Genomic DNA, 23,887 nt, shown 5'->3' with positions numbered 1-23,887 from the left:
TCTTGAGTCTGCCAGGCGCCTGAATCCTAGACAGGCACGCTGGTCGTTATTTTTCTCTCGGTTTAATTTTGTGGTTTCTTACCTACCGGGTTCTAAAAATGTGAAGGCGGATGCCCTTTCTAGGAGTTTTGAGCCTGATTCCCCTGGTAATTCTGAACCTACAGGTATCCTTAAGGATGGAGTGATATTATCTGCTGTTTCCCCAGACTTGCGACGGGTCTTGCAGGAGTTTCAGGCGGATAGACCTGATCGTTGCCCGCCTGGTAGACTGTTTGTTCCGGATGATTGGACCAGTAGAGTCATCTCGGAGGTCCATTCTTCTGCGTTAGCTGGTCATCCTGGAATCTTTGGTACCAGGGATTTGGTGGCTAGGTCCTTCTGGTGGCCTTCCCTGTCGCGAGATGTGCGAGGTTTTGTGCAGTCTTGTGATGTTTGTGCTCGGGCCAAGCCTTGTTGTTCTCGGGCTAGTGGATTGTTGTTATCTTTGCCTATTCCGAAGAGGCCTTGGACTCACATCTCCATGGATTTTATTTCTGATCTCCCTGTTTCTCAGAAGATGTCTGTCATCTGGGTGGTGTGTGACCGTTTCTCTAAGATGGTCCATTTGGTTCCCTTGCCTAAATTGCCTTCCTCATCCGAGCTGGTTCCTCTGTTTTTTCAAAATGTGGTTCGCTTGCATGGTATTCCGGAGAATATCGTTTCTGACAGGGGAACCCAATTCGTGTCTAGATTTTGGCGAGCGTTCTGTGCTAGGATGGGCATTGATTTGTCTTTTTCGTCTGCTTTCCATCCTCAGACTAATGGCCAGACCGAGCGAACTAATCAGACCTTGGAGACTTATTTGAGGTGTTTTGTGTCTGCGGATCAGGATGATTGGGTTGCCTTTTTGCCCTTGGCGGAGTTTGCCCTCAATAACCGGGCTAGTTCTGCCACCTTGGTTTCTCCTTTCTTCTGTAATTCGGGGTTTTATCCTCGTTTCTCTTCCGGTCAGGTGGAGTCTTCGGATTGTCCTGGAGTGGATGCTGTGGTGGAGAGGTTGCATCAGATTTGGGGGCATGTGGTGGACAATTTGAAGTTGTCCCAGGAGAAGACTCAGCAGTTTGCCAACCGCCGTCGTCGTGCTGGTCCTCGTCTTTGTGTTGGGGACTTGGTGTGGTTGTCTTCTCGTTTTGTCCCTATGAAGGTTTCTTCTCCTAAGTTTAAGCCTCGGTTCATCGGCCCGTACAAGATATTGGAGATTCTTAACCCTGTGTCCTTTCGTTTGGACCTCCCTGCATCTTTTTCTATTCATAATGTCTTCCATCGGTCATTGTTGCGCAGGTATGAGGTACCGGTTGTGCCTTCCGTTGAGCCTCCTGCTCCGGTGTTGGTTGAGGGTGAGTTGGAGTATGTTGTCGAGAAGATCTTGGACTCCCGTGTTTCCAGACGGAGACTTCAGTATTTGGTCAAGTGGAAGGGCTACGGTCAGGAGGATAATTCTTGGGTGACAGCCTCTGATGTTCATGCCTCCGATTTGGTCCGTGCCTTTCATAGGGCTCATCCTGATCGCCCTGGTGGTTCTGGTGAGGGTTAGGTGCCCCCTCCTTGAGGGGGGGTACTGTTGTGAATTTGGTTTCTGGGCTCCCCCGGTGGTTACTGGTGGTACTGAACCTGTGTGCTTCATCTCCTCTGTTCACCTGTTTCCATCAGGATGTGGGAGTTTCTATTTAGCCTTGCTCCTCAGTCATTTCTATGCCGGCCAACAATGTTACCAGAAGCCTTTCTGTTGCATGTTCCTGCTCCTAGACTACTATCAGCTAAGTTGGACTTGTAGTCCTAAGATTGTTTTGCATTTTTGTTCCAGTTCTCTGTGTTTGAATATTTCTGAGGCTGGAAGCTCTTGTGAGCTGAAATTGCCACTCTGGTGTCATGAGTTGATATTAGAGTCTTAAAGTAATTTCAGGATGGTGTTTTGAAAGGGTTTTCAGCTGACTGTGAAGTTCCCCTTTTCTGTCTTCCTACTATCTAGTAAGCGGACCTCAATTTGCTAAACCTATCTTCATACTTCGTATGTCAATTTCCTCTAAAATCACCGACAATATATGTGGGGGCTACTGTCTGCCTTTTGGGGAAAATTTCTCTAGAGGTAAGCCAGGTCTGTATTTTCCTCTGCTAGGGTCAGTCAGTCCTCCGGCTGGCGCTGGGCGTCTAGGGATAAAACGTAGGCACGCTACCCGGCCACTGTTAGTTGTGCGGTAGGTTTAGCTCACAGTCAGCTCGAGTTCCCATCTTCCAAGAGCTAGTCCTTTTGTATGCTTTACTACGGTCTCTTGCCATTGAGAACCATGACAGCCCCGCCCACCAAATCGGAGGCCGAGGTGCCCCGCCCACCAAATCGAAGGCCGAGCATCCCCGCCCACCAAATCGGAGGCCGAGGGGCCCCGCCAACCAAATCGGAGGCCGAGGGGCCCCGCCAACCAAATCGGAGGCCGAGGAGCCCCACCCACCAAATCGAAGGCCGAGCGGCCCCGCCCACCAAAGCGGAGGCCGAGGGGCCAGCCCCGCCCACCAAAGCGGAGGCCGAGGGGCATCGCCCACCACATCGGAGGCCGAGGGGCCCCGCCCACCAAATCAGAGGCCGAGGGTCCCCACCCACCAAATCGGAGGCCGAGGGTCCCCGCCCACCAAATCGGAGGCCGAGGGTCCCCGCCCACCAAATCGGAGGCCGAGGGTCCCCGCCCACAAAATCAGAGGCCGAGGGTCCACACCAACCAAATCGGAGGCCGAGGGGCCCCGCCCACCAAATCGGAGGCCGAGGGGCCCCACCCACCAAAGCGGAGGCCGAGGGTCCCCGCCCACCAAAGCGGAGGCCGGGGGTCCCCGCCCACCAAAGCGGAGGCCGAGGGTCCCCGACCACCAAATCGGAGGCCGAGGGGCCCCGCCCACCACATCGGAGGCCGATGGGCCCCGCCCACCAAATCGGAGGCCGAGGGTCCCCGCCCACCAAATCGGAGGCCGAGGGTCCCCACCCACCAAATCGGAGGCCGAGGGTCCCCGCCCACCAAATCGGAGGCCGAGGGTCCCCGCCCACAAAATCGGAGGCCGAGGGTCCACACCAACCAAATCGGAGGCCGAGGGGCCCCGCCCACCAAAGCGGAGGCCGAGGGTCCCCGCCCACCAAAGCGGAGGCCGAGGGTCCCCGACCACCAAATCGGAGGCCGAGGGTCCCTGCCCACCAAAGCGGAGGCCGAGGGGCTCCGCCCACCAAAGCGGAGGCCGAGGGTCCCCGCCCACCAAAGTGGAGGCCGAGGGTCCCCGCCCACCAAAGCGGAGGCCGAGGGTCCCCGACCACCAAATCGGAGGCCGAGGGTCCCTGCCCACCAAATCGGAGGCCGAGGGTCCCCGCCCACCAAATCAGAGGCCGAGGGTCCCCGCCCACCAAATCGGAGGCCGAGGGGCCCCGCCAACCAAATCGGAGGCCGAGGGGCCCCGCCCACCAAATTGGAGGCCGAGAGTCCCCGCCCACCAAATCGGTGGCCGAGGGGCCCCGCCAACCAAATCGGAGGCCGAGGGGCCCCGCCCACCAAATCAAAGGCCGAGCGGCCCCGCCCACAAAAGCGGAGGCCGAGGGGCCCGGCCCCGCCCACCAAAGCGGAGGCCGAGGGGCCCCGCCCACCACATCGGAGGCCGAGGGGCTGCGCCCACCAAATCGGAGGCCGAGGGTCCCCACCCACCAAATCGGAGGCCGAGGGTCCCCGCCCACCAAATTGGAGGCCGAGGGTCCCCGCCCACCAAATTGGAGGCCGAGGGTCCCCGCCCACCAAATCGGAGGCCGAGGGTCCCCGCCCACCAAATCGGAGGACGAGGGGCCCCACCTGTGAAAATTTTACTGTGAAAATACCTGATGGGCACACAAGTATGCGCCAGTATGGGTACTAAGAGCTTTTCCACATAATAATGAAATATTTTAAAATGTCATAGAACATACCAATATACATAGTTATTGATACATATTATTTATTATTTACATTATTGTTCTTAAGCAAAGAACCGTTGTTGTGGCATTTGCCACAACACGCAAAGTTGTTGTCTGATGTCTTTCATCACTCCCCTCATAAGCATGTTCATGGATCCTGTGTAACTGTACCTTAAATAACAAGAATTGTCAAGAGCTGGTGAGTGCAGCCATTTTTTGTTCTTTCTTACTATTATTTATTAATTGTATTATTCTTACATTTGAATAAATAAAGTATATATGGATTCTAGACTCCCGATTCTTTAGAATCGGGCTGCCATCTAGTCAATTATATCTATCTATTCTAGTTATGTATTCTATCCATATATAAGATTGCTTTATTAGTTTAAAAACTAGCTTTAAATTATCTAGATAATTACAGTATGTAAAAGATGACAAAAATGCATTGCATATACATGACATATGGAGGCTTGTTGGGAAAAATTGCATTGTATAGTCATAACACTCATCCTACTTTTCTGGAGCAACATCGGAATGATATTTTCTACACTAGTGTGACTCCAGCATAATAGAACGTCTTCATTAGCGTCAAGGATGGCAGACAATCTTGTTATGCCATGTGCAATCATCATGTATAACATTTTTCTTATTTTAACTACAATACCTTAAAAACTTGTACAAATACTGTCGGCTACAGGCTGACCAAGAGAAGACTCCATTATGTCCTGCCAGTGTTGGTGACATTATATTGCCTTCAGACTTCTTACACATATTTCCTTCTCCATCATGGATCATTCCGAAACTGAATACAAACAGAAAAATAAAATTATGATATAATAATTATACGAATAAGAGTTATTTCATATATTTGTCCCACAAAGAAGAGAGATAGTATTTTAAACATGTATAAATAAACAGAAGCTCACTAAATTTAAAGGTAGTTGGTCACCACCAAAGCCCAATTTTGACTAAGCATGTAGCCACGGGACTAACCTCTTTACGGTTTAAATTTGTCTGTTATGCAAGAAATGTTTTCTTTTCCTATTTAAGGAGCATGGTGCACCCTTAGTGTAGCTGAGCAGCTTCATTGCATTGTTCTGCCCCCTGAATTTGGATATTTTGCCTCTTCTGGTCATGGACAGTGTTAGCTTGCCCAAAGCATTGTTTAAGGAGAAAGATGGTGCCTTCACTAAACTGTGCAATGTGTGGCCACTGGCCACAGCAGAGAAAAGAGCTGCGTGCACACACACCAAGTTACTCATGGGAGTGTGTGCACAGTTTGAACTGTGTTTTTGGGGCAACAAATACCTTTAGTCATTTACATAAGTATGAAGGGGATGGCTTTCCAAGAACTATCCATTGTTCTATATAACCAAAATATAGAAGATTAATAAAAACAGAACTTACTTGTGACCTGATTCATGAGCGATAGTAAAAGCGAGGCCTAGCCCAGTGTCCTCATTAATAGTGCAGCTACGATATTTACTGCACATACCACTAATTGGCGCAAATCCTGTAAAACCAGATTTAAAGTTATTTGTCCATATATGATATATACAGCATAGTTGGATCCTCATCTCATATCATCCTATGTCTGTGCTGATGTTTCCACTGCCAGTATAAACATCTTGTAACAATATTTCTTTAGCTCCAGATAGTCATTTAAAGGTAGCAAAAGCTACAGATGTAATATTTTATTTATGTTACTGAGAACAATAACACTTTTATAAGGAGTTATCCGGAACTTTTGCATTTTTATTCTTATGAGATAAGAACTTACAGACAGGTAGTCTCTTCTGCCCAATACCAACCTCTCAATGGCTTAGAGCAGTCAACCGCTCCAGGCAACAATTCTGTTACTTGTGTGGACTACATGCTGACAGAGCAGCTTTTTTCTTAAGCTCTGTTCTGTTGACATGGCATCTCTCTCAATGTCATGCTGATAGGCTGCGGGGATCTAGCTGTCAAACTGCATGGAGCTGGCTATCAATCAGCATGACATAAGCAGTGATTCCTACAGAGAGCAGACTGGAAGAGGAAGAACTGCTCTGTTGATGTGAGATCAAACGAAGCAGCAGAATCGCCAGCAAGAGTGGCTGATGACCGCTCTGAGCTGGCAGAGATCAGTGTTGGGTAGAACAGGAAAGTAGTTAGCAACTACCTGCCTGTAAGTTCATAGCCCTAGAAGAAAGCAAATATACAAAAGTTCCAATAACCACTTTAATATTTGGAATGGAGTTCATTAGTTCATGGCTATTCAGTGAAGGCATTGGCAGAGAAGATGGAACATGAGTAACAAGGGGAGAAGGGGATCCATTTTTTAGTTGAAGGCTGCAAAACTTGGCTGTGTGGTTTGAAAGTTGGCAGAATAAAATGTTACCCAAAGGCTGCAGACTTAAACTAAAGAAAATTGTGGATCAACAAATGATTGATGCATCTGATCTAGAAGTAACTTTACAACAAGGAAAATGAAACAAAGAAAAAGACTGTGGCATGCTTTGCGAGCAATTTCTGAAATATAAAAAAATGCATATGGAACCCTACCTAATGTGTCACAAGGTTCATTCTTCCAGGAGCATATATCCAAACCAGTAAGTAGAATGGCATGATCATGCCGACTTCCATCTTTTCCCATTAGACCAGACTGCCACTGGCAGAAGCTGCTGAGTGTATGGTCAGCATGATGGTTTATTACAAGACCAGGCTGAAATAGAGGCACATATTACTTTTTGTACTCTGAGGGTTTCTCTTTATTGGCAAATGATGCAGATTCACACATTTGAATACGTAATACTTTAATTTGTGGGTAAAAAGTCAAATTTTACTTTGGTGGCTACAACAAGCACAATTAAAATATGTATGTTAGATGCCATTTTACAATTAACATTTTCATTCATATTGCGAAATAATTTAGCAAATGTGTTATATAAAATATACTGCACTGATCTACAGTTACTGTCCATTCTCATACTATAATAATCATACTGCCTCTAACATTGGAGCTAAAACAAAATTGAAAATTCAGTTTTGCTTTTGTAATCAATACATTTTTCCACTGTAAAATAAGTAGTTAGTCATATACCCAATTACAATAAATTACAATAAAAATAGGAAAGGTAAGAAAAAAATATTAAGAAGCGAGCGGCTGCTGGGAGAATATAGCTTAATATTTCCCCTGCAGCCGCGCTTCCACAATTAAATACCCTTTTAAACATGTGCAGATGTACAGATTACCATTATGGTTACAGGTAAATACGGGTTTTTTTTATTAAAAGGTTATCAGGTGATCAACTTATTTTTAGGGGAGACTGCAAAAGCAGCCTGAATTTCTCAGAGTCTCCATCTTGAAAACAATATGAATAATATATTTGTATTGCAGTGTCATTTTCTGATTATTTCTAATGCTGATGATCATATACTAGTCTAAGAGATGATCCAGACATCTTATTTTCGCATATGACTTATCCATGTTTTTGAAAGATAGCATTTCTACCTGTGATAGTCTTTGGGGCTATTCACTTATCCATCCTTTTCGCGATTGCAGAAACATGTCAGATTTTGATCCAAGGGTCAGATCAACAATGCAAGTCACATTCAGATGACATCTAAGTACAATCCAAATTTCATGGACTGTCAGAAAGGAAATGGGGAAATTTGCGAGATAAATAGGATGAAATTCAGGCCAAACACTGATTGAAATAATAGGTCAGTTTTCTCCTTCATGAGAAAAACTGACGAATAATTTTGCTTTGTTAGGCCTCATTTAGACAACACCAGTGAAATTCTGCATTCTATAAGAAGAGGGACTGCTCAGCGACAAAATGTATGTTTTTTTTATTCTGACAAGCATACCTTAAATTCTTAACAGAGTGATTTTTGAGAAAATTGCATTTATTAAAGTTACCACAGGTGTCTGATCAAAACATACTTTTTTTAGCTTAGTGGAAATTGGCCAAAGTCTAGTTGTTTTGTCAAAGCTTAAATGGAAAATAATTAAACTGTCACTGACTGTCTGAACATGAAGAAAGATATTTTAAAAAGTTAAAAATAATAACAAAGCTGTCTAGTTCAGCGGTCCCAGTCAGGTCAAAGACATTTCTGGCTACAAAATATTAAAAAAAGAGATTCCTAAAGTCTCTACAGGTTTGGGTGCCTTCACTGAAAGAAATGACTAACCAACACTTTACAAAAATAGACACTTCTGTGTATAGCTACAGCCTCGACAGATCACTATCTACTTCATGCACCTAACCATGAATTTACATTCATAAAAGTCTACTAAATATAAGTAAGGTTTCTACCAAGTATTAAAATTAACGCAAATCATTCATTAAGTCGAGCGGCATCACAATAGTGAAATGAAATGTGCTATGTTGTTTCCACTGATCAAGCCATGTCTTTTCTTGACAGCTCTTGCAATCAACACACCAAAAATTGGCTAGGAACAAGAGCAACAGCAGATGTTTCCTTCACCATAAAGTTTACATATCTTCTGATCTTAGTTTTGATAAAAGATGAAAAAAAAAATAGTAATTTAGTGAGAATTAGCAATCCACAAAACAGTCCATTCATAAATTGGGCACAAGGACCTAGTAGAAAAAGAATGTCCTGTATATAATTAAGGGTTACTTTCTACCAGAATTTTTAATCCATGTATTATTTTGTAGTTAGTCATTGACTTAACATATCATTCGAAGTTTTTGAATGGAAAAAGTGTAAAGTGTTTATACAAGTTTCTAAATAGGTTTGAAAACAAACAAAATGGTGCAAAAAATGTTTCTCTTTTCCCTGGCCACGTGCCTTTATTATGGCCATTATGCATTCTCTCACTATCTGTGATGATGCCAGTGGTATGGTACATGAATGCTCCTGCTAATGACTAGAGCTATGGTCACATTTTGATTGCTTATTGTATTCCCTTTTTTAGGTTAAACCCCTTCAAGACTGGGAAATTTAATGTTTTTGCGCTTTCATTTTTTACTCCACATTCATTCAAGAGCTATAACTTTTTTGTCCATCAACAAAGCTATATAAAGACTTTTTTTGGTGGGACGAGTAATAGTTTTGAAGGACATCATTCACTTTGCCATGTAATATACTGAAAACTAGACTATTTTAAAGTGTGTTAAATGTTAAAAAGAAATCAATCTGCCATTGTTTTTGGGCTTTGTTTTTCATAGAATAAATTACATTAAGTAAAAATGACCCAACAGTATGTTTCCTCAGGTCAGTAGTAGTACAGTCTTACCAAACTTATACAAGGGTTATGATTTTATGGTAAAAAAAAATTGGTTTGTGTCACCATTTTCTGAAATTTGTAACTTTTGGGGGGATTAGTTACACTTGGTGAGAGCTCGGTTTTCATACACCGAGGTTACATTGATACCATTTTGGCATATACACAATGTTTTTCTCTTTTTGCTGCATTTTTTTTGTAGGGAGTGCAGCGAAACAAGAAAACAAATGCTGCTGTCAAATGATTGACAGCAACTTTTACATTGTTTTAAAGGGTTATCCAGGAATATTTTATTTTATTTTTATTATGGGCCTAAAAACTAACAAATAGAGGGAACTGCCTGTCTGTTCTACCTGCAGTCTGCTCAGGATGGTAACTGACTGCTCCAGCTGGCAATTATGCTGCTCTACATTAACATAGCAGATATTCTTCACCTGGTCTGCCCTGTTGACTGAACGTTACTGACAACATCATGCTAATTGAATTGACAGCAGGATCCCCAGGTTAGGCAGCGGGGAGTCGGCTGTCAATCATCATGATGGCAGCAGTCACATCCCATCCAAAGAGCAGAGCAGAAAAGAAGCTGCCTGTTGTGAATTAGACTTTTTTAGCTCCCTCTTGTGGTCACTAGTGATATGACTCTGGGATTGTCTTTCGTCAGTTTGGCACCACCTGGGTCGTTAGTCCAGGGGTGTTGCTATATGAACTTCCTGAATTCTTAGTCTGGTGCCTGGCATCGTTGTAATCAGTCCTTTCTGTTTGCTCCTGTCTGCTGGTCTTGGTTCTTGCAAAATTAAGCTGTCCTGCTTCCTTGTTTTTTGGTTATTTGTATTGCTCTTATTTTTTGTCCAGCTTGTACTAAATGTGATTTCTGATTTTGCTGGAAGCTCTAGGGGGCTGGTATTCTCCCCCCGGGCCGTTAGACGGTTCGGGGGTTCTTGAATATCCAGCGTGGATATTTTTGATAGGGTTTTTGCTGACCGTATAAGTCATCTTACTATATTCTGCTATTAGTCAGTGGGCCTCTCTTTGCTAAATACCTAGTTCATTCTTACGTTTGTCTTTTCTTCTTACCTCACCGTTATTATTTGTTGGGGGCTTGTATCCAACTTTTGGGGTCTTTTCTCTGGAGGCAAGAAAGGTCTATCTTTTCCCTTCTAGGGTTAGTTAGTTCTCCGGCTGGCGCGAGACGTCTAGAACCAACGTAGGAACGTTCCCCGGCTGCTGCTATTTGTGGTGCTAGGATTAGATATACGGTCAGTCCAGTTACCACTGCCCTATGAGCTGGTTTTTTGTGTTTGCAGACTTGGTATTTATTTCTGAGACCCTCTGCCATTGGGGTCATAACAGTATGCCAGGCCAAAGTTGAATGTTTAATGCATTGCAGAAGTGGGATAATAAGAAAGGAAATTCTGAGGTTTTTTTTTTTTTCCCTCTCTTTCTTCCTCCCCTTTACCTCTGAGTGGCTTGAGCTTGCTGCAGACATGAATGTCCAGACCTTGATTACAAGTGTGGACCAGCTTGCTGCTCGTGTGCAGGGCATACAAGATTTTGTTACCAGTAGTCCTATGTCTGAACCTAAAATACCTATTCCTGAACTGTTCTCTGGAGACCGATTTAAGTTTAGGAATTTCAGGAATAATTGTAAATTGTTTCTATCTCTGAGACCCCGTTCGTCTGGAGACTCAGCTCAGCAAGTTAAAATTGTTATCTCTTTCTTACGGGGCGACCCTCAGGATTGGGCCTTCTCGCTAGCGCCAGGAGATCCGGCATTGGCAAATATATTGATGCGTTTTTTCTGGCGCTCGGATTGCTTTACGAGGAACCCAATCTTGAAATTCAGGCAGAAAAAGCCTTGCTGGCTATTTCTTAGGGCCAGGATGAAGCTGAAGTGTATTGCCAAAAATTTCAGAAATGGTCCGTGCTTACTCAGTGGAATGAGTGTGCTCTGGCCGCAAATTTCAGAAATGGCCTTTCTGAAGCCATTAAGAATGTGATGGTGGGTTTCTCCATTCCTACAAGTCTGAATGATTCCATGGCGCTGGCTATTCAAATTGACCGGCGTTTGCGGGAGCGCAAAGCCGCTAATCCTCTTGTGGTGTTGTCTGAACAAACACCTGATTTAATGCAATGTGGTAGAATTCAGACTAGAAATGAACGGAAAAATCATAGACGTCAAAATGGGTTGTGTTTTTACTGTGGTGATTCTACACATGTTATATCAGCATGCTCTAAACGCCTAACAAGGGTTGTTAGTCCTGTCGCCATTGGTAATTTGCAACCTAAATTTATTTTGTCTGTGACTTTAATTTGCTCATTGTCTTCCTACCCTGTTATGGCGTTTGTGGATTCAGGTGCTGCCCTGAGTCTTATGGATCTGTCATTTGCCAAGCGCTGTGGTTTTGTTCTTGAGCCGTTGGTAAATCCTATCCCTCTTAGAGGTATTGATGCTACGCCATTGGCGGAAAATAAAAGTTTTGGACACAGGTAACCATGTGCATGACTCCTGAACATCGGGAGGTGATTCGTTTTCTTGTTCTGCATAAAATGCATGATTTGGTCGTTTTGGGTCTGCCATGGTTACAGACCCATAATCCAGTCTTGGATTGGAAGGCAATGTCTGTGTCAAGTTGGGGCTGTCAGGGAATTCATGGTGATTCCCCGCCGGTGTCTATTGCTTCCTCTATTCCTTCGGAAGTTCCAGAGTATTTGTCTGATTTTCAGGATGTATTCAGCGAGTCCAGGTCCAGTGCTCTGCCTCCTCATAGGGACTGTGACTGCGCTATAGATTTGATTCCAGGTAGTAAATTTCCTAAGGGAAGACTATTTAATCTGTCTGTACCTGAGCATACCGCAATGCGTTCGTATATCAAGGAATCTCTGGAGAAGGGGCATATCCGTCCATCCTCTTCCCCTCTTGGTGCGGGATTCTTTTTTGTGGCCAAGAAGGACGGATCTTTGAGACCTTGTATTGACTATCGGCTTCTGAATAAAATCACTGTTAAATTTCAGTATCCTTTGCCTCTGTTGTCGGACTTGTTTGCCCGGATTAAAGGTGCCAAGTGGTTCACCAAGATAGATCTTCGTGGTGCGTACAACCTTGTGTGCATTAAGCAAGGAGATGAATGGAAAACTGCATTTAATACGCCCGAAGGTCATTTTGAGTACTTGGTGATGCCTTTTGGGCTCTCTAATGCTCCTTCAGTGTTTCAGTCCTTTATGCATGATATTTTCCGGAAGTATCTGGATAAATTTATGATTGTTTATCTGGATGATATTCTGTTTTTTTCTGATGATTGGGACTCGCATGTAGAGCAGGTCAGGATGGTGTTTCAGGTTTTGCGTGAGAATGCTTTATTTGTTAAGGGCTCAAAGTGTCTCTTTGGAGTACAGAAGGTTCCCTTTTTGGGTTTTATTTTTTCCCCTTCTGCGGTGGAGATGGACCCAGTCAAGGTCCGAGCTATTCATGATTGGACTCAACCCACGTCAGTTAAGAGTCTTCAGAAGTTCTTGGGCTTTGCTAACTTCTACCGTCGTTTTATCGCTAATTTTTCTAGCGTTGTTAAACCTTTGACGGATATGACCAAGAAAGGTTCTGATGTTGCTAACTGGGCTCCTGCAGCCGTGGAGGCTTTCCAAGAGTTGAAGCGCCGGTTTACTTCAGCGCCTGTTTTGTGCCAGCCTGATGTCTCACTTCCCTTTCAGGTTGAAGTGGATGCTTCTGAGATTGGGGTAGGGGCCGTTTTGTCGCAGAGAGGCCCTGGTTGCTCTGTAATGAGACCATGTGCTTTTTTCTCTAGGAAGTTTTCGCCTGCTGAGCGGAATTATGATGTTGGCAATCGGGAGTTGCTGGCCATGAAGTGGGCATTTGAGGAGTGGCGTCATTGGCTCGAGGGTGCTAAGCATCGTGTGGTGGTCTTGACTGATCACAAAAATCTGATGTATCTCGAGTCTGCTAAACGCCTGAATCCTAGACAGGCCCGTTGGTCATTGTTTTTCTCCCGTTTTGACTTTGTGGTCTCGTATTTACCAGGTTCAAAGAATGTGAAGGCTGATGCTCTTTCAAGGAGCTTTGTGCCTGACTCTCCTGGAGTCGCAGAACCAGTTGGTATTCTTAAAGAGGGAGTAATCCTGTCAGCCATTTCTCCGGATTTGCGACGTGTGTTGCAGAGATTTCAGGCTGGTAGACCTGACTCTTGTCCACCTGACAGACTGTTTGTTCCTGATAAGTGGACCAGCAGAGTCATTTCCGAGGTTCATTCCTCGGTGTTGGCAGGGCATCCGGGAATTTTTGGCACCAGAGATTTGGTGGCTAGGTCCTTCTGGTGGCCTTCCTTGTCACGGGATGTGCAGTCATTTGTGCAGTCCTGTGGGACTTGTGCTCGAGCTAAGCCTTGCTGTTCTCGTGCCAGCGGGTTGCTCTTGCCCTTGCCTGTCCCGAAGAGGCCTTGGACACACAATTCCATGGATTTCATTTCAGATCTTCCGGTGTCTCAGGGCATGTCTGTCATCTGGGTGGTATGTGATCGCTTTTCCAAGATGGTCCATTTGGTATCTTTGCCTAAGCTGCCTTCCTCTTCCGATCTGGTTCCTTTGTTCTTTCAGAATGTGGTTCGTTTGCACGGCATTCCTGAGAATATCGTGTCTGACAGAGGATCCCAGTTTGTTTCCAGGTTCTGGCGATCCTTTTGTGCTAAGATGGGCATTGATTTGTCGTTTTCGTCTGCCTTTCATCCTCAGACTAATGGACAAACGGAGCGAACTAATCAGACTTTGGAGGCTTATTTGAGGTGTTTTGTTTCTGCAGATCAGGATGATTGGGTGACCTTCTTGCCGTTGGCTGAGTTTGCCCTTAATAATCGGGCTAGTTCCGCTACTTTGGTTTCGCCATTTTTCTGCAACTCTGGTTTCCATCCTCGTTTTTCCTCGGGACATGTGGAGCCTTCTGACTGTCCTGGGGTAGATTCTGTGGTGGATAGGTTGCAGCAGATTTGGAATCATGTGGTGGACAACTTAAAGTTGTCACAGGAGAAGGCTCAGCGTTTTGCCAACCGCCGTCGCGGTGTGGGTCCCCGACTTCGTGTTGGGGATTTGGTATGGCTGTCTTCTCGATTTGTTCCTATGAAGGTTTCCTCTCCTAAATTTAAGCCTCGCTTCATCGGTCCTTACAAGATATTGGAAATCCTTAATCCTGTGTCCTTTCGCTTGGATCTTCCGGTGTCGTTTGCCATTCACAACGTGTTCCATAGGTCTTTGTTGCGGCGGTACGTTGTACCTTTGGTTCCTTCTGTTGAGCCTCCTGCTCCGGTGTTGGTTGAGGGCGAGTTGGAGTACGTGGTGGAGAAGATGTTGGATTCTTGTCTCTCCAGGCAGAGGCTTCAGTATCTGGTCAAGTGGAAGGGCTATGGTCAGGAGGATAATTCCTGGGTGGTTGCCTCTGATGTGCATGCGGCCGATTTAGTTTGTGCCTTTCACGCTGCTCATCCTGATCGCCCTGGTGGTCTTGGTGAGGGTTCGGTGACCCCTCCTTAAAGGGGGGGTACTGTTGTGAATTAGACTTTTTTGGCTCCCTCTTGTGGTCACTAGTGATATGACTCTGGGATTGTCTTTCCTCAGTTTGGCACCACCTGGGTCGTTAGTCCAGGGGTGTTGCTATATGAACTTCCTGAATTCTTAGTCTGGTGCCTGGCATCGTTGTAATCAGTCCTTTCTGTTTGCTCCTGTCTGCTGGTCTTGGTTCTTGCAAAATTAAGCTGTCCTGCTTCCTTGTTTTTTGGTTATTTGTATTGCTCTTATTTTTTGTCCAGCTTGTACTAAATGTGATTTCTGATTTTGCTGGAAGCTCTAGGGGGCTGGTATTCTCCCCCCGGGCCGTTAGACGGTTCGGGGGTTCTTGAATATCCAGCGTGGATATTTTTGATAGGGTTTTTGCTGACCGTATAAGTCATCTTACTATATTCTGCTATTAGTCAGTGGGCCTCTCTTTGCTAAATACCTAGTTCATTCTTACGTTTGTCTTTTCTTCTTACCTCACCGTTATTATTTGTTGGGGGCTTGTATCCAACTTTTGGGGTCTTTTCTCTGGAGGCAAGAAAGGTCTATCTTTTCCCTTCTAGGGTTAGTTAGTTCTCCGGCTGGCGCGAGACATCTAGAACCAACGTAGGCACGTTCCCCGGCTGCTGCTATTTGTGGTGCTAGGATTAGATATACGGTCAGCCCAGTTACCACTGCCCTATGAGCTGGTTTTTTGTGTTTGCAGACTTGGTATTTATTTCTGAGACCCTCTGCCATTGGGGTCATAACAGCTGCCGCTCTGCCGACATGATTTAAGGGTATGTTCCCGCAGTCAGGAACCGGCAGCGCTTTGGATGCAGCACATGTCCGCTCCGTCCAAAGCGCCGGCTTTTGAACGCAGGTGATTCCATATGTGTTCATTGAACCATGTGGAATCACCGCGCCCAATACATTGGATGAGAAATTTATCTTGCAGAGACTGAGCATCTCCGCAAGATAAATTGACATGCTGCGGTCTCGAAAGACAAGCTGCATGTCCGTCTCCACAGGGAAGCCGGAGGCATCCCTGCAAGCATAGTGGAGATGAGATGTCTTCAAATCCCATCCACTATGCTGTAATATTTGGCCGCTGCAGGTTGGACTCTGCGGATGTAAGCAGCGTCCAACCCGCAGCATTTCCTGACTGTGGGAACATACCCTAAGAGGAAGCCGCTGAATCAGTGGCAGCAGCAGTCTGTGACTGCTCTGTATGGGCAGAGATCAGCCCTGGGCACAAGAGGCAAGCAGATCGCAACTACCACTACTGGTCTGTTGTTCTTTTTACTACGTGTTAGGCACAACAGCAGTAGCTGTTGCAGATGGCAAATGCCTGTTAAAGGGACTTTGAACAGTCATTCTGTGCTGACAATTTCCCAATGCTCAGTGCTTCATGGCGGAGCCAATCATTTAAATACACCTTCTCATCTGCTTGTTTTCCCTTCTATCGCCAAAGCCTTTTTTTGGTGTGACAGCTCTGGCTTCATAGAGAAAGAAGGATGGAAAACAAGCAGGTGGGAAGGTGTATTTAAATGATTGGCCACACCATTATGCACCGAGCACCTGTTATTTGTTTGAACAGTCAATCTGTGCTGAGAGTTCCTTTAATGTGTGTGCAGAGTTCCTGAGCCAGCTTCATACATCCACCAAGACCACATACCATAAATCTAGCTGGTCTTTACGGTTTCTGATCAGCTAGAAAATAATATCAATCTTACCTGCTCATCTTCCAGTAAAATAAGACCACTGATGACAACATTAATGTTCCCACCTATTGTTCCATCTTTAAACAAAGCGGACACCTGGAAAAAAAAAGCAATATGAAACTTTGTATTACAGACTGCAGCAGAGTGCAGTATTCACATAATGTTTGCTGAAAATATGTATTCTAAAATTATGTGAAACTGCATACCATAAAAGTTGCTGACATCTGTGCTGGCTCCTATAAAAACTTTATACCACACCTTTTGTGGCATTAAGAAATATTGTTGACTATACATTTCAACACTGTTACCAAACAAAAGTAGATGATAATGTCTTCAAAATACATTTTGGCAACAAGACGACTTTATTCTAACCAAATCTTTCCTTTTAAAGTCAGCCAATGAGAAAGCATGACTATAGTGAAAATTCATCTAGGATGTTTTTTTATGGGGGGGGGAGGAGCTTCTAATTTTTAACCATTCTACAGGCTTTCTAGTGGAAAAACAACCAAAAGAGCAACTCTGATTGGGGTACCAACATATGATAAATAATCTGTATATTGTTATAATATTCTAATTCACCAGAGTGTCTTTTGAATAAGGAAGTGGAAACCACTTGCACCAAGAGTTAGAAGCCAAGCACCAAGACAAAGGATACACCAGGAGGACCAGGCTGAATTATATATATATATATACCTTTATTAATTCATAAGTGGCAGTACAACATCAAATAATATATTATTAAAACCTAGTATTAATTTATACACAAAGTGTGCTGTGCAGGATGGCAATATAAATATCAATTCAATAAACGGAAGCCCTATTGCACATATAAAGATTTACCAGTATTTCTGTGCCAGGTAATGATTTCCAACATAGGGGTAAAAAGATTCCCAGAAGCAAAAGTGTGAATTTATACCAAAATATTATAAATATAAAAAAATTGTATTGTGCCAAAGATATAAAAGTGCTTAAAGTGCAATCAATTGGAACAACACAAAAGTGTGCGCAAAGAAGGGACAATTACCCTTATGGCTTCACATACGATGCCAAATAAAAAGTGCAAAGTGCTAAAGAGCAGGGAATATTAATAATCATTACCTGTGGGTACCTCGCCGTCCTGAACACGCACACACCCGACACGTGTTTCGGAAAACCTAGTTCCTTCGTCAGGGGGAAGGAACTAGGTTTTCCGAAACACGTGTCGGGTGTGTGCGTGTTCAGGACGGCGAGGTACCCACAGGTAATGATTATTAATATTCCCTGCACTTTGCACTTTTTATTTGGCATCGTATGTGAAGCCATAAGGGTAATTGTCCCTTCTTTGCGCACACTTTTGTGTTGTTCCAATTGATTGCACTTTAAGCACTTTTATATCTTTGGCACAATACAATTTTTTTATATTTATAATATTTTGGTATAAATTCACACTTTTGCTTCTGGGAATCTTTTTACCCCTATGTTGGAAATCATTACCTGGCACAGAAATACTGGTAAATCTTTATATGTGCAATAGGGCTTCCGTTTATTGAACTGATATTTATATTGCCGTCCTGCACAGCACACTTTGTGTATAAATTAATACTAGGTTTTAATAATATATTATTTGATGTTGTACTGCCACTTATGAATTAATAAAGGTATATATATATATATAATTCAGCCTGGTCCTCCTGGTGTATCCTTTGTCTTGGTGATAGGCTTTCTAGTGGCTGTCCAGTTAAATATTTTGCTCACAGACAATAGGGCAGAGTACCTCTACAGAAGCAGCTTACAAATTTCACCCACATAGCCAAACTTTTATCTTCAGTAGCATACAATAGAGCAGCCACAGATAAAAAGCTTGCAGTTTGGGATACAGCTAGACATCCACTGTGAGGCTTGCTCCCACCAGTCCCAGCGCCTTTGCCTTAGGACGCCTTCCCAATGCTGTTGCCTTAGAGTCCTGGGAGTATGAAGTGTTTGCCATGAAAAAATTAATGTTCAAAGCAGGCAACCACGCCTGAATATTTGAGATAGGGATAATGGAATCGTACTCTGCATTAGAAATGGGCAAACCCGAACACCTACTGTTCAGGCACAGACACCGAACATGGACTTCAATAGGAAGTCCATGTTACTGTTCAGGTTTGGCCCCCTGAACACCAGGCATTTGCTGTGCTGTAAAATGCATGACAGCTCGGCAAACACCACTTCTGATCAGCGGTAAAATCATCACTGCCGGTCAGACAGCCGTGGTTCCCACGCTGTCAAATGACAGAGTGAGCCCTCAGTTATAATCGGAGGTATAAAGTTTACCTCTAGTCATTGGTGTCAGCTGATGGGACTACTTCTCCCATCAGCCAATGCAAGTGAGAGTAGGAGCTGTTGATGGGAGTATTCATTAGCCAGCGCTGTAAATAAAGAATAAAAAAAACAGCGTGGATTCCCATATATTGTTGATAGCCAGCCAGGCAAAACTCACAGCTGGTGGCTGCAACTCTCAGCTTCAGCAAGGCTGGTTATCAAGAACAGAGGGGTCCTCAAGCAGTATTTTTTAGTAAAATTTTTGACAACCAGCCAAGCTAAAGCAGACAGCTTGAGGCTGGTATTCACAGACTGGTAAAGGGCCATGGATATTGGCCCCCAGCCTAAAAATGGCAGCTTGCAGCTGCCCAGAAAAGGTGCATCTATTAGATGCACCAATTCTGGCGATTTGCCCAGCTTTTGCCCCTTGCCCTGTAGCAATAGCAAGTGGGGTTCATGTCACTTTTGTATTGTCAGGTGCAATGAAGCCCACAGATTACTAATGGAGAGGTGTCTATAAGACACGTATCCGTTACTAACCCTATAGTTATATGGTAAATAAATACACAGCCAGAATAAAGTTTTTATTAGAAATAAAACAAAATACACTTACTTTTTTATTTAAAAATAACAAAAACACAGTTAAAAACACAGTTATACTAACCTAACGCCCAATCCATTCAATTCCTCGTCTCCTGTAATAAGACAAAAATAAAACAACAATATCCCTCACCTGTCCATCATTCTGTCCCATGCCGTAATCCATGTCTGGGTGATAGTTTTCAACCTGGACGGTGCCAAGATGCGACTGTCCAGGCTGAGAACCACTGGTGAATGTGCTGCTGCAAGCGCAGCATCAGTGACTAGCAGTGACATCATTGAGGTTACTGCCGATCACTGAGGGTGCGTTCCCAGCCAGACCAATGAACTACAGTGACATCGGAGATCCCCGCTAGCACAGTGAGAAAAAGTCTCATTGTGCAGAGGCGAGTTCACCACAGTTCAAATTCACAGCAGTGAAATTCTCCCGATGAACTGTGGTGAAACTGAAGTTTTTTAGTATTTTTTATTATTCTTTTTAATGCACTGGACTTAAAAGAACCTAGATTTAACAAAACTAAAACTAGCTGTCTAGAACCACAAGGCATAGGTCCAAGTGGAGGAAGAAGAGGATGAGGCGGTATAGGTGGAAGATGCAAAGGAGTTGGCCAACACAGTTTAGGGTTTTTATTTCGGGAGGAGGCACAAAATGAAACAAATGGCAAATAGAGCAGAATATTGGCTGGTTGCAGCTGGTATAGTTGTCTAGTCATTCAAAAGGTAAGGACAAGTCCTGTGGGATCCACACCTGGTTCATTTTATGGAATGTTACGATCTCCGCGTTGGATGTGGATAGGCAGATGCACTGGTTTGTGATCACACCCCTGCTATGTTAAATACATACTCTGACAGTTCATTTGCCACAGGGCAGGCCAGCACTACCAGGGCATAAAGGGCAAACTCAGACCATGTGTCCAATTTGAAGACCCAGAAGTTAAAGAGGGCAGACTTCTATTCATTGAGACGTGTTGACAGGTAATCTTCCACCATGTTGTTGTAACGCTGGCTCCTGCTAATACAGACCCTATTACATGTTCGTGATGTGGCAACATTTCTGCAATGGTAACCCTGCCTTTCAAAGTGCTGGCGGTAACTCAGCTGCGTTGGAGACGTCCTCCTCTGCCTTGTAAGTCCACTGATCCCCGCTGTCAGGTGGGAAAGTAATCAGTTTCTCTACCAGCATCTGCTTGTTTTGATGCATTTGGAGGAAGTAATGATGGTACACTGTTCTTGTAGCAGATATCCAACAGGGTGGCCACCCAGTAATTGCATTGATATCAATTTGGGCAACTCAATGGTCATTATGTAGGCACTGCAGAATGTATTAGCTCAGGTGTGCCAGGCTGCCCACGGTGGTTTCCCAGACCACAAAAAAAAACAAAAAACACAGGTCCAGAAAAATTATTTTTGTCCTACTAATGGCAAAGAGATGAATTATGTCAATTAATTAATTAATTTGCAACACTACTAGAACACACAGCAGCTATTTGAAACAGTACTCCCACAGGTGGGGGGGTGCAGAGTAGACACAGTGGCTTAAAGACACAGTGCTCCCACATATATGGCTTGCAGAGTACACATAGCGGCTGTTGGCAAAGTATTCCTACAGATATGGCTTGCAGAGTACTCAGCGGATTTTTTGCAAAGTGTGCAGTTAGAATCTCTCTTCAATCCAGCTGTGTCCTATCCCTACACTAATGAGAGCAGAATGGCATCAGCATTCATGATCTGGCCTTTTAACAATACATGGCATGGCTGTTATGACTCCGGAAGTGTCTACAGTTTAAAACCTTCTTCACATGTCACAGTGTGCAACACACTTGCAGGACGTGCCCTGCTGGCTCTGTCTGTGAACCTCAGTACTGGCAAAAAAATGCTGGAAGGGAAATTTAACAGCCACACTGGACAGTAGCTAGCTACACTATCTGACTGATATACAACTGCCTAGCTAACTAGCTAAAATCTTGCTGCTCACAGTGCCAGCGTCAGGAGCAGCCTCTTGTTAGTGTCAAAATGGCACTGAAACAAGATGTCCGCACTTTAAATGGAGAGGGACATGGGATTTCAGCAGCCAATAACACAAGCCGTTGTGTCAGGACACAAAGTTAGGACAAAAAAAGACAGTTTACAAGAATGCCGTGTCTCTGAGCTACTCCCTCCCCTCATCAAACATGTGCTAAATGCTCATGATACACCACCACTATCATTGCTTAAGTGCTTAAGTGCTGAAAATACTTTTGTGGCAACGCAAATATTTTCCCGCAGCTTTTACCGAATGTCACCAATTTTTTTCAGATTTTTCCGATTGTGTTTGGTGATCGTTTTCCAAACTAATTTGCTCATCACTAGTCATAGACCAAATGGAAAAGAGAAGAATTAACTGGGTAGAATGGCAAAATCAGAAATTCTAAGCACACAGAGCCTAGAATATAATGACTAATATAATTAAGAGGATAAATATTTTGATAGGTATGCATCTTTAGGCTTTAACATTTGTTTCCAGATATTTTTTAGTCAGTATATCTATATCTGGAGGAAGACTTTTAATCCAACACAGTAGGTGATACTTTAGTGTAAGAACACTGAGACCATGACACACTGAAGTTGTCACAAAGAATTGAGTGTATCAGAAGTGGGATAAACTATCAAGGGTGGACATCTGTACTGTTGGATCAGCTGCAATAAGAGTCCATGATTCAGGCCTAGTCAGGAAGCTGATCTGTAAACACATGAACAATGTTTCCTATCACTGCTGCTCTTTGCTCAGTAGGTGTCATGGGTAGTTTATTACAAAGGATACTGCTAAATTTTCTCATCTCCAAAATAGATTCACGCAGGATATTGGGGAAAGGGGCTATTCCAGCTTCTTAGTATTCTGCTGTATAGGCATAGTATTTGCTGAAATATTTAGAAATACACCTCAAAATGCCTGTACATTTAAACAAAATAGAAAAACTGTAAAGAAGAAAGAGGGGTTGTTTTTTTTTAACAGAACATTACTAAAACGTAGTATGCAAATAATAAATCTAATAAATGCTTTTGTATAATGAAACTTTCTTGAATACAGGTGCTGCTCACAATATTAGAATATCATCAAAAGTTAATTCATTTTAGTTCTTCAATACAAAAAGTGAAACTAATATTATCTAGAGTCATTGCAAACAGTGTGATCTATTTTAAGTGTTTATTTCTGTTAATGTTGATAATTATGGAAATAAATAACACGGCACTCTGTAATAATGCTGCTGGTTGTGCTCAAGTCAGGTGTCCAACCCATACAATTAAGCAAAAAAATGATTTGGCACTCAGTATTTGAAAAAAAATGATTCCTTCGTTATTGTACATCCAGACTAAATAAATTAAATTAAACGTTTTCGGTCCGTCATGGGACCTTCATCAGAATATCCTTATTCGAATATTCTGATGAAGGACCTATGACAGACCGAAAACGTTTAATTTAATTCATTTAGTCTGGATGTACAATAAAGAAGGAATCATTTTTTTCAAATACTGAGTGCCAAGTAATGTTGATAATTATGGCTTACAGCCAATAAAAACCCAAAATTCATTATCTCAGTAAATTAGCATATTTTATAACACCAGCTTTAAAAATTATTTTGAAATCCGAAATGTTAGCCAACTGAAATGTGTGTTCAGTAAATTCACTCAATACTTGATTGGGGCTCCTTTTGCATCAATTACTGCATGAATGCGGCGTGGCATGGAGGTGATCAGCCTGTGGCACTGCTGAGGTGCTATGGAAGGTCCAGGTTGCTTTGATAGCAGCCTTCAGCTTATCTGCATTGTGGGGTCTGGTGTCTCTCATCTTCCTCTTGACAATACCCCATAGATTCTCTAGGGGGTTAAGGTCAGGCGAGTTTTCTGGCCATTTAAGCACAGTGATACTGTTGTTTTTAAACCAGGCAGTGTGGACAAGTGCCAAGTCCTGCTGAAGAAAGAAATTTCCACCTCCAAAATGCTTGTCAGCAGAAGGAAGAATGAAGAGCTCTAAAATTTCATGGTAGACGGCTGCTCTGACTTTGGTCTTGATAAAACACAGTGGACCTACACCAGCAGATGACATGGCTCCTCAAACCATTACTGATTATGGAAACTTCACACTAGTCCTCAAGCATCTTGGATTGTGTGCCTCTCCACTCTTCCTCCAGACTCTGGAACCTTGATCTCCAAATTAAATGCAAAACTTACTTCTGAAAACAACACCTTGGACCACTTACCTTCCCCCAGGTAAGATTCTTCTGGCATTGTATATTTGTCCTGGGTGGCTGGACTCAAGGAATGCAACACTTGTTGCCCATGTCCTGGATACATCTGTGTGTGGTGTCTCTTGAAGCAATGACTCCACCAGCAGTCCACTCCTTGTGAATCTCGCCCAAATTTTTGAACAGCCTTTTCTTAACAATCCTTTCCAGGCTCCGGTTATCCTGGTTGCTTGTGCACCTTTTTATATCACACTTTTTTCCTTCCACTCAACTTTCCATTATATGCTTGGATAGAGCACTATTCGAACAGCCAGCTTCTGTAGTAATGACCTTT

At 43.7% G+C, this 23,887-nt stretch overlaps 1 protein-coding gene across 1 annotated transcript in view; it reads right to left on the bottom strand.

Moving 5' to 3' along the window:
• The window catches only part of ADAMTS16 (ADAM metallopeptidase with thrombospondin type 1 motif 16), a 370,445-nt gene that overhangs the window by 265,469 nt on the left and 81,089 nt on the right, over positions 1–23,887 (bottom strand). Inside the window, exons 6-9 of the mRNA XM_077269610.1 lie at positions 16,460–16,543; positions 6,500–6,659; positions 5,363–5,468; positions 4,620–4,757 (exon numbers count right to left, since the gene is read on the bottom strand). Coding sequence (XP_077125725.1) covers positions 4,620–4,757; positions 5,363–5,468; positions 6,500–6,659; positions 16,460–16,543 — 488 coding nt within the window. The remainder of the gene's footprint in view (positions 1–4,619; positions 4,758–5,362; positions 5,469–6,499; positions 6,660–16,459; positions 16,544–23,887) is intronic.

The sequence above is a fragment of the Ranitomeya variabilis genome, chromosome 6 (assembly GCF_051348905.1).
Source record: "Ranitomeya variabilis isolate aRanVar5 chromosome 6, aRanVar5.hap1, whole genome shotgun sequence".
NCBI lineage: Eukaryota > Metazoa > Chordata > Amphibia > Anura > Dendrobatidae > Ranitomeya > Ranitomeya variabilis.
The sequence above is the reverse complement of the archived record's forward strand: the minus strand, read 5'-3'. Positions and strand labels throughout refer to the sequence as shown.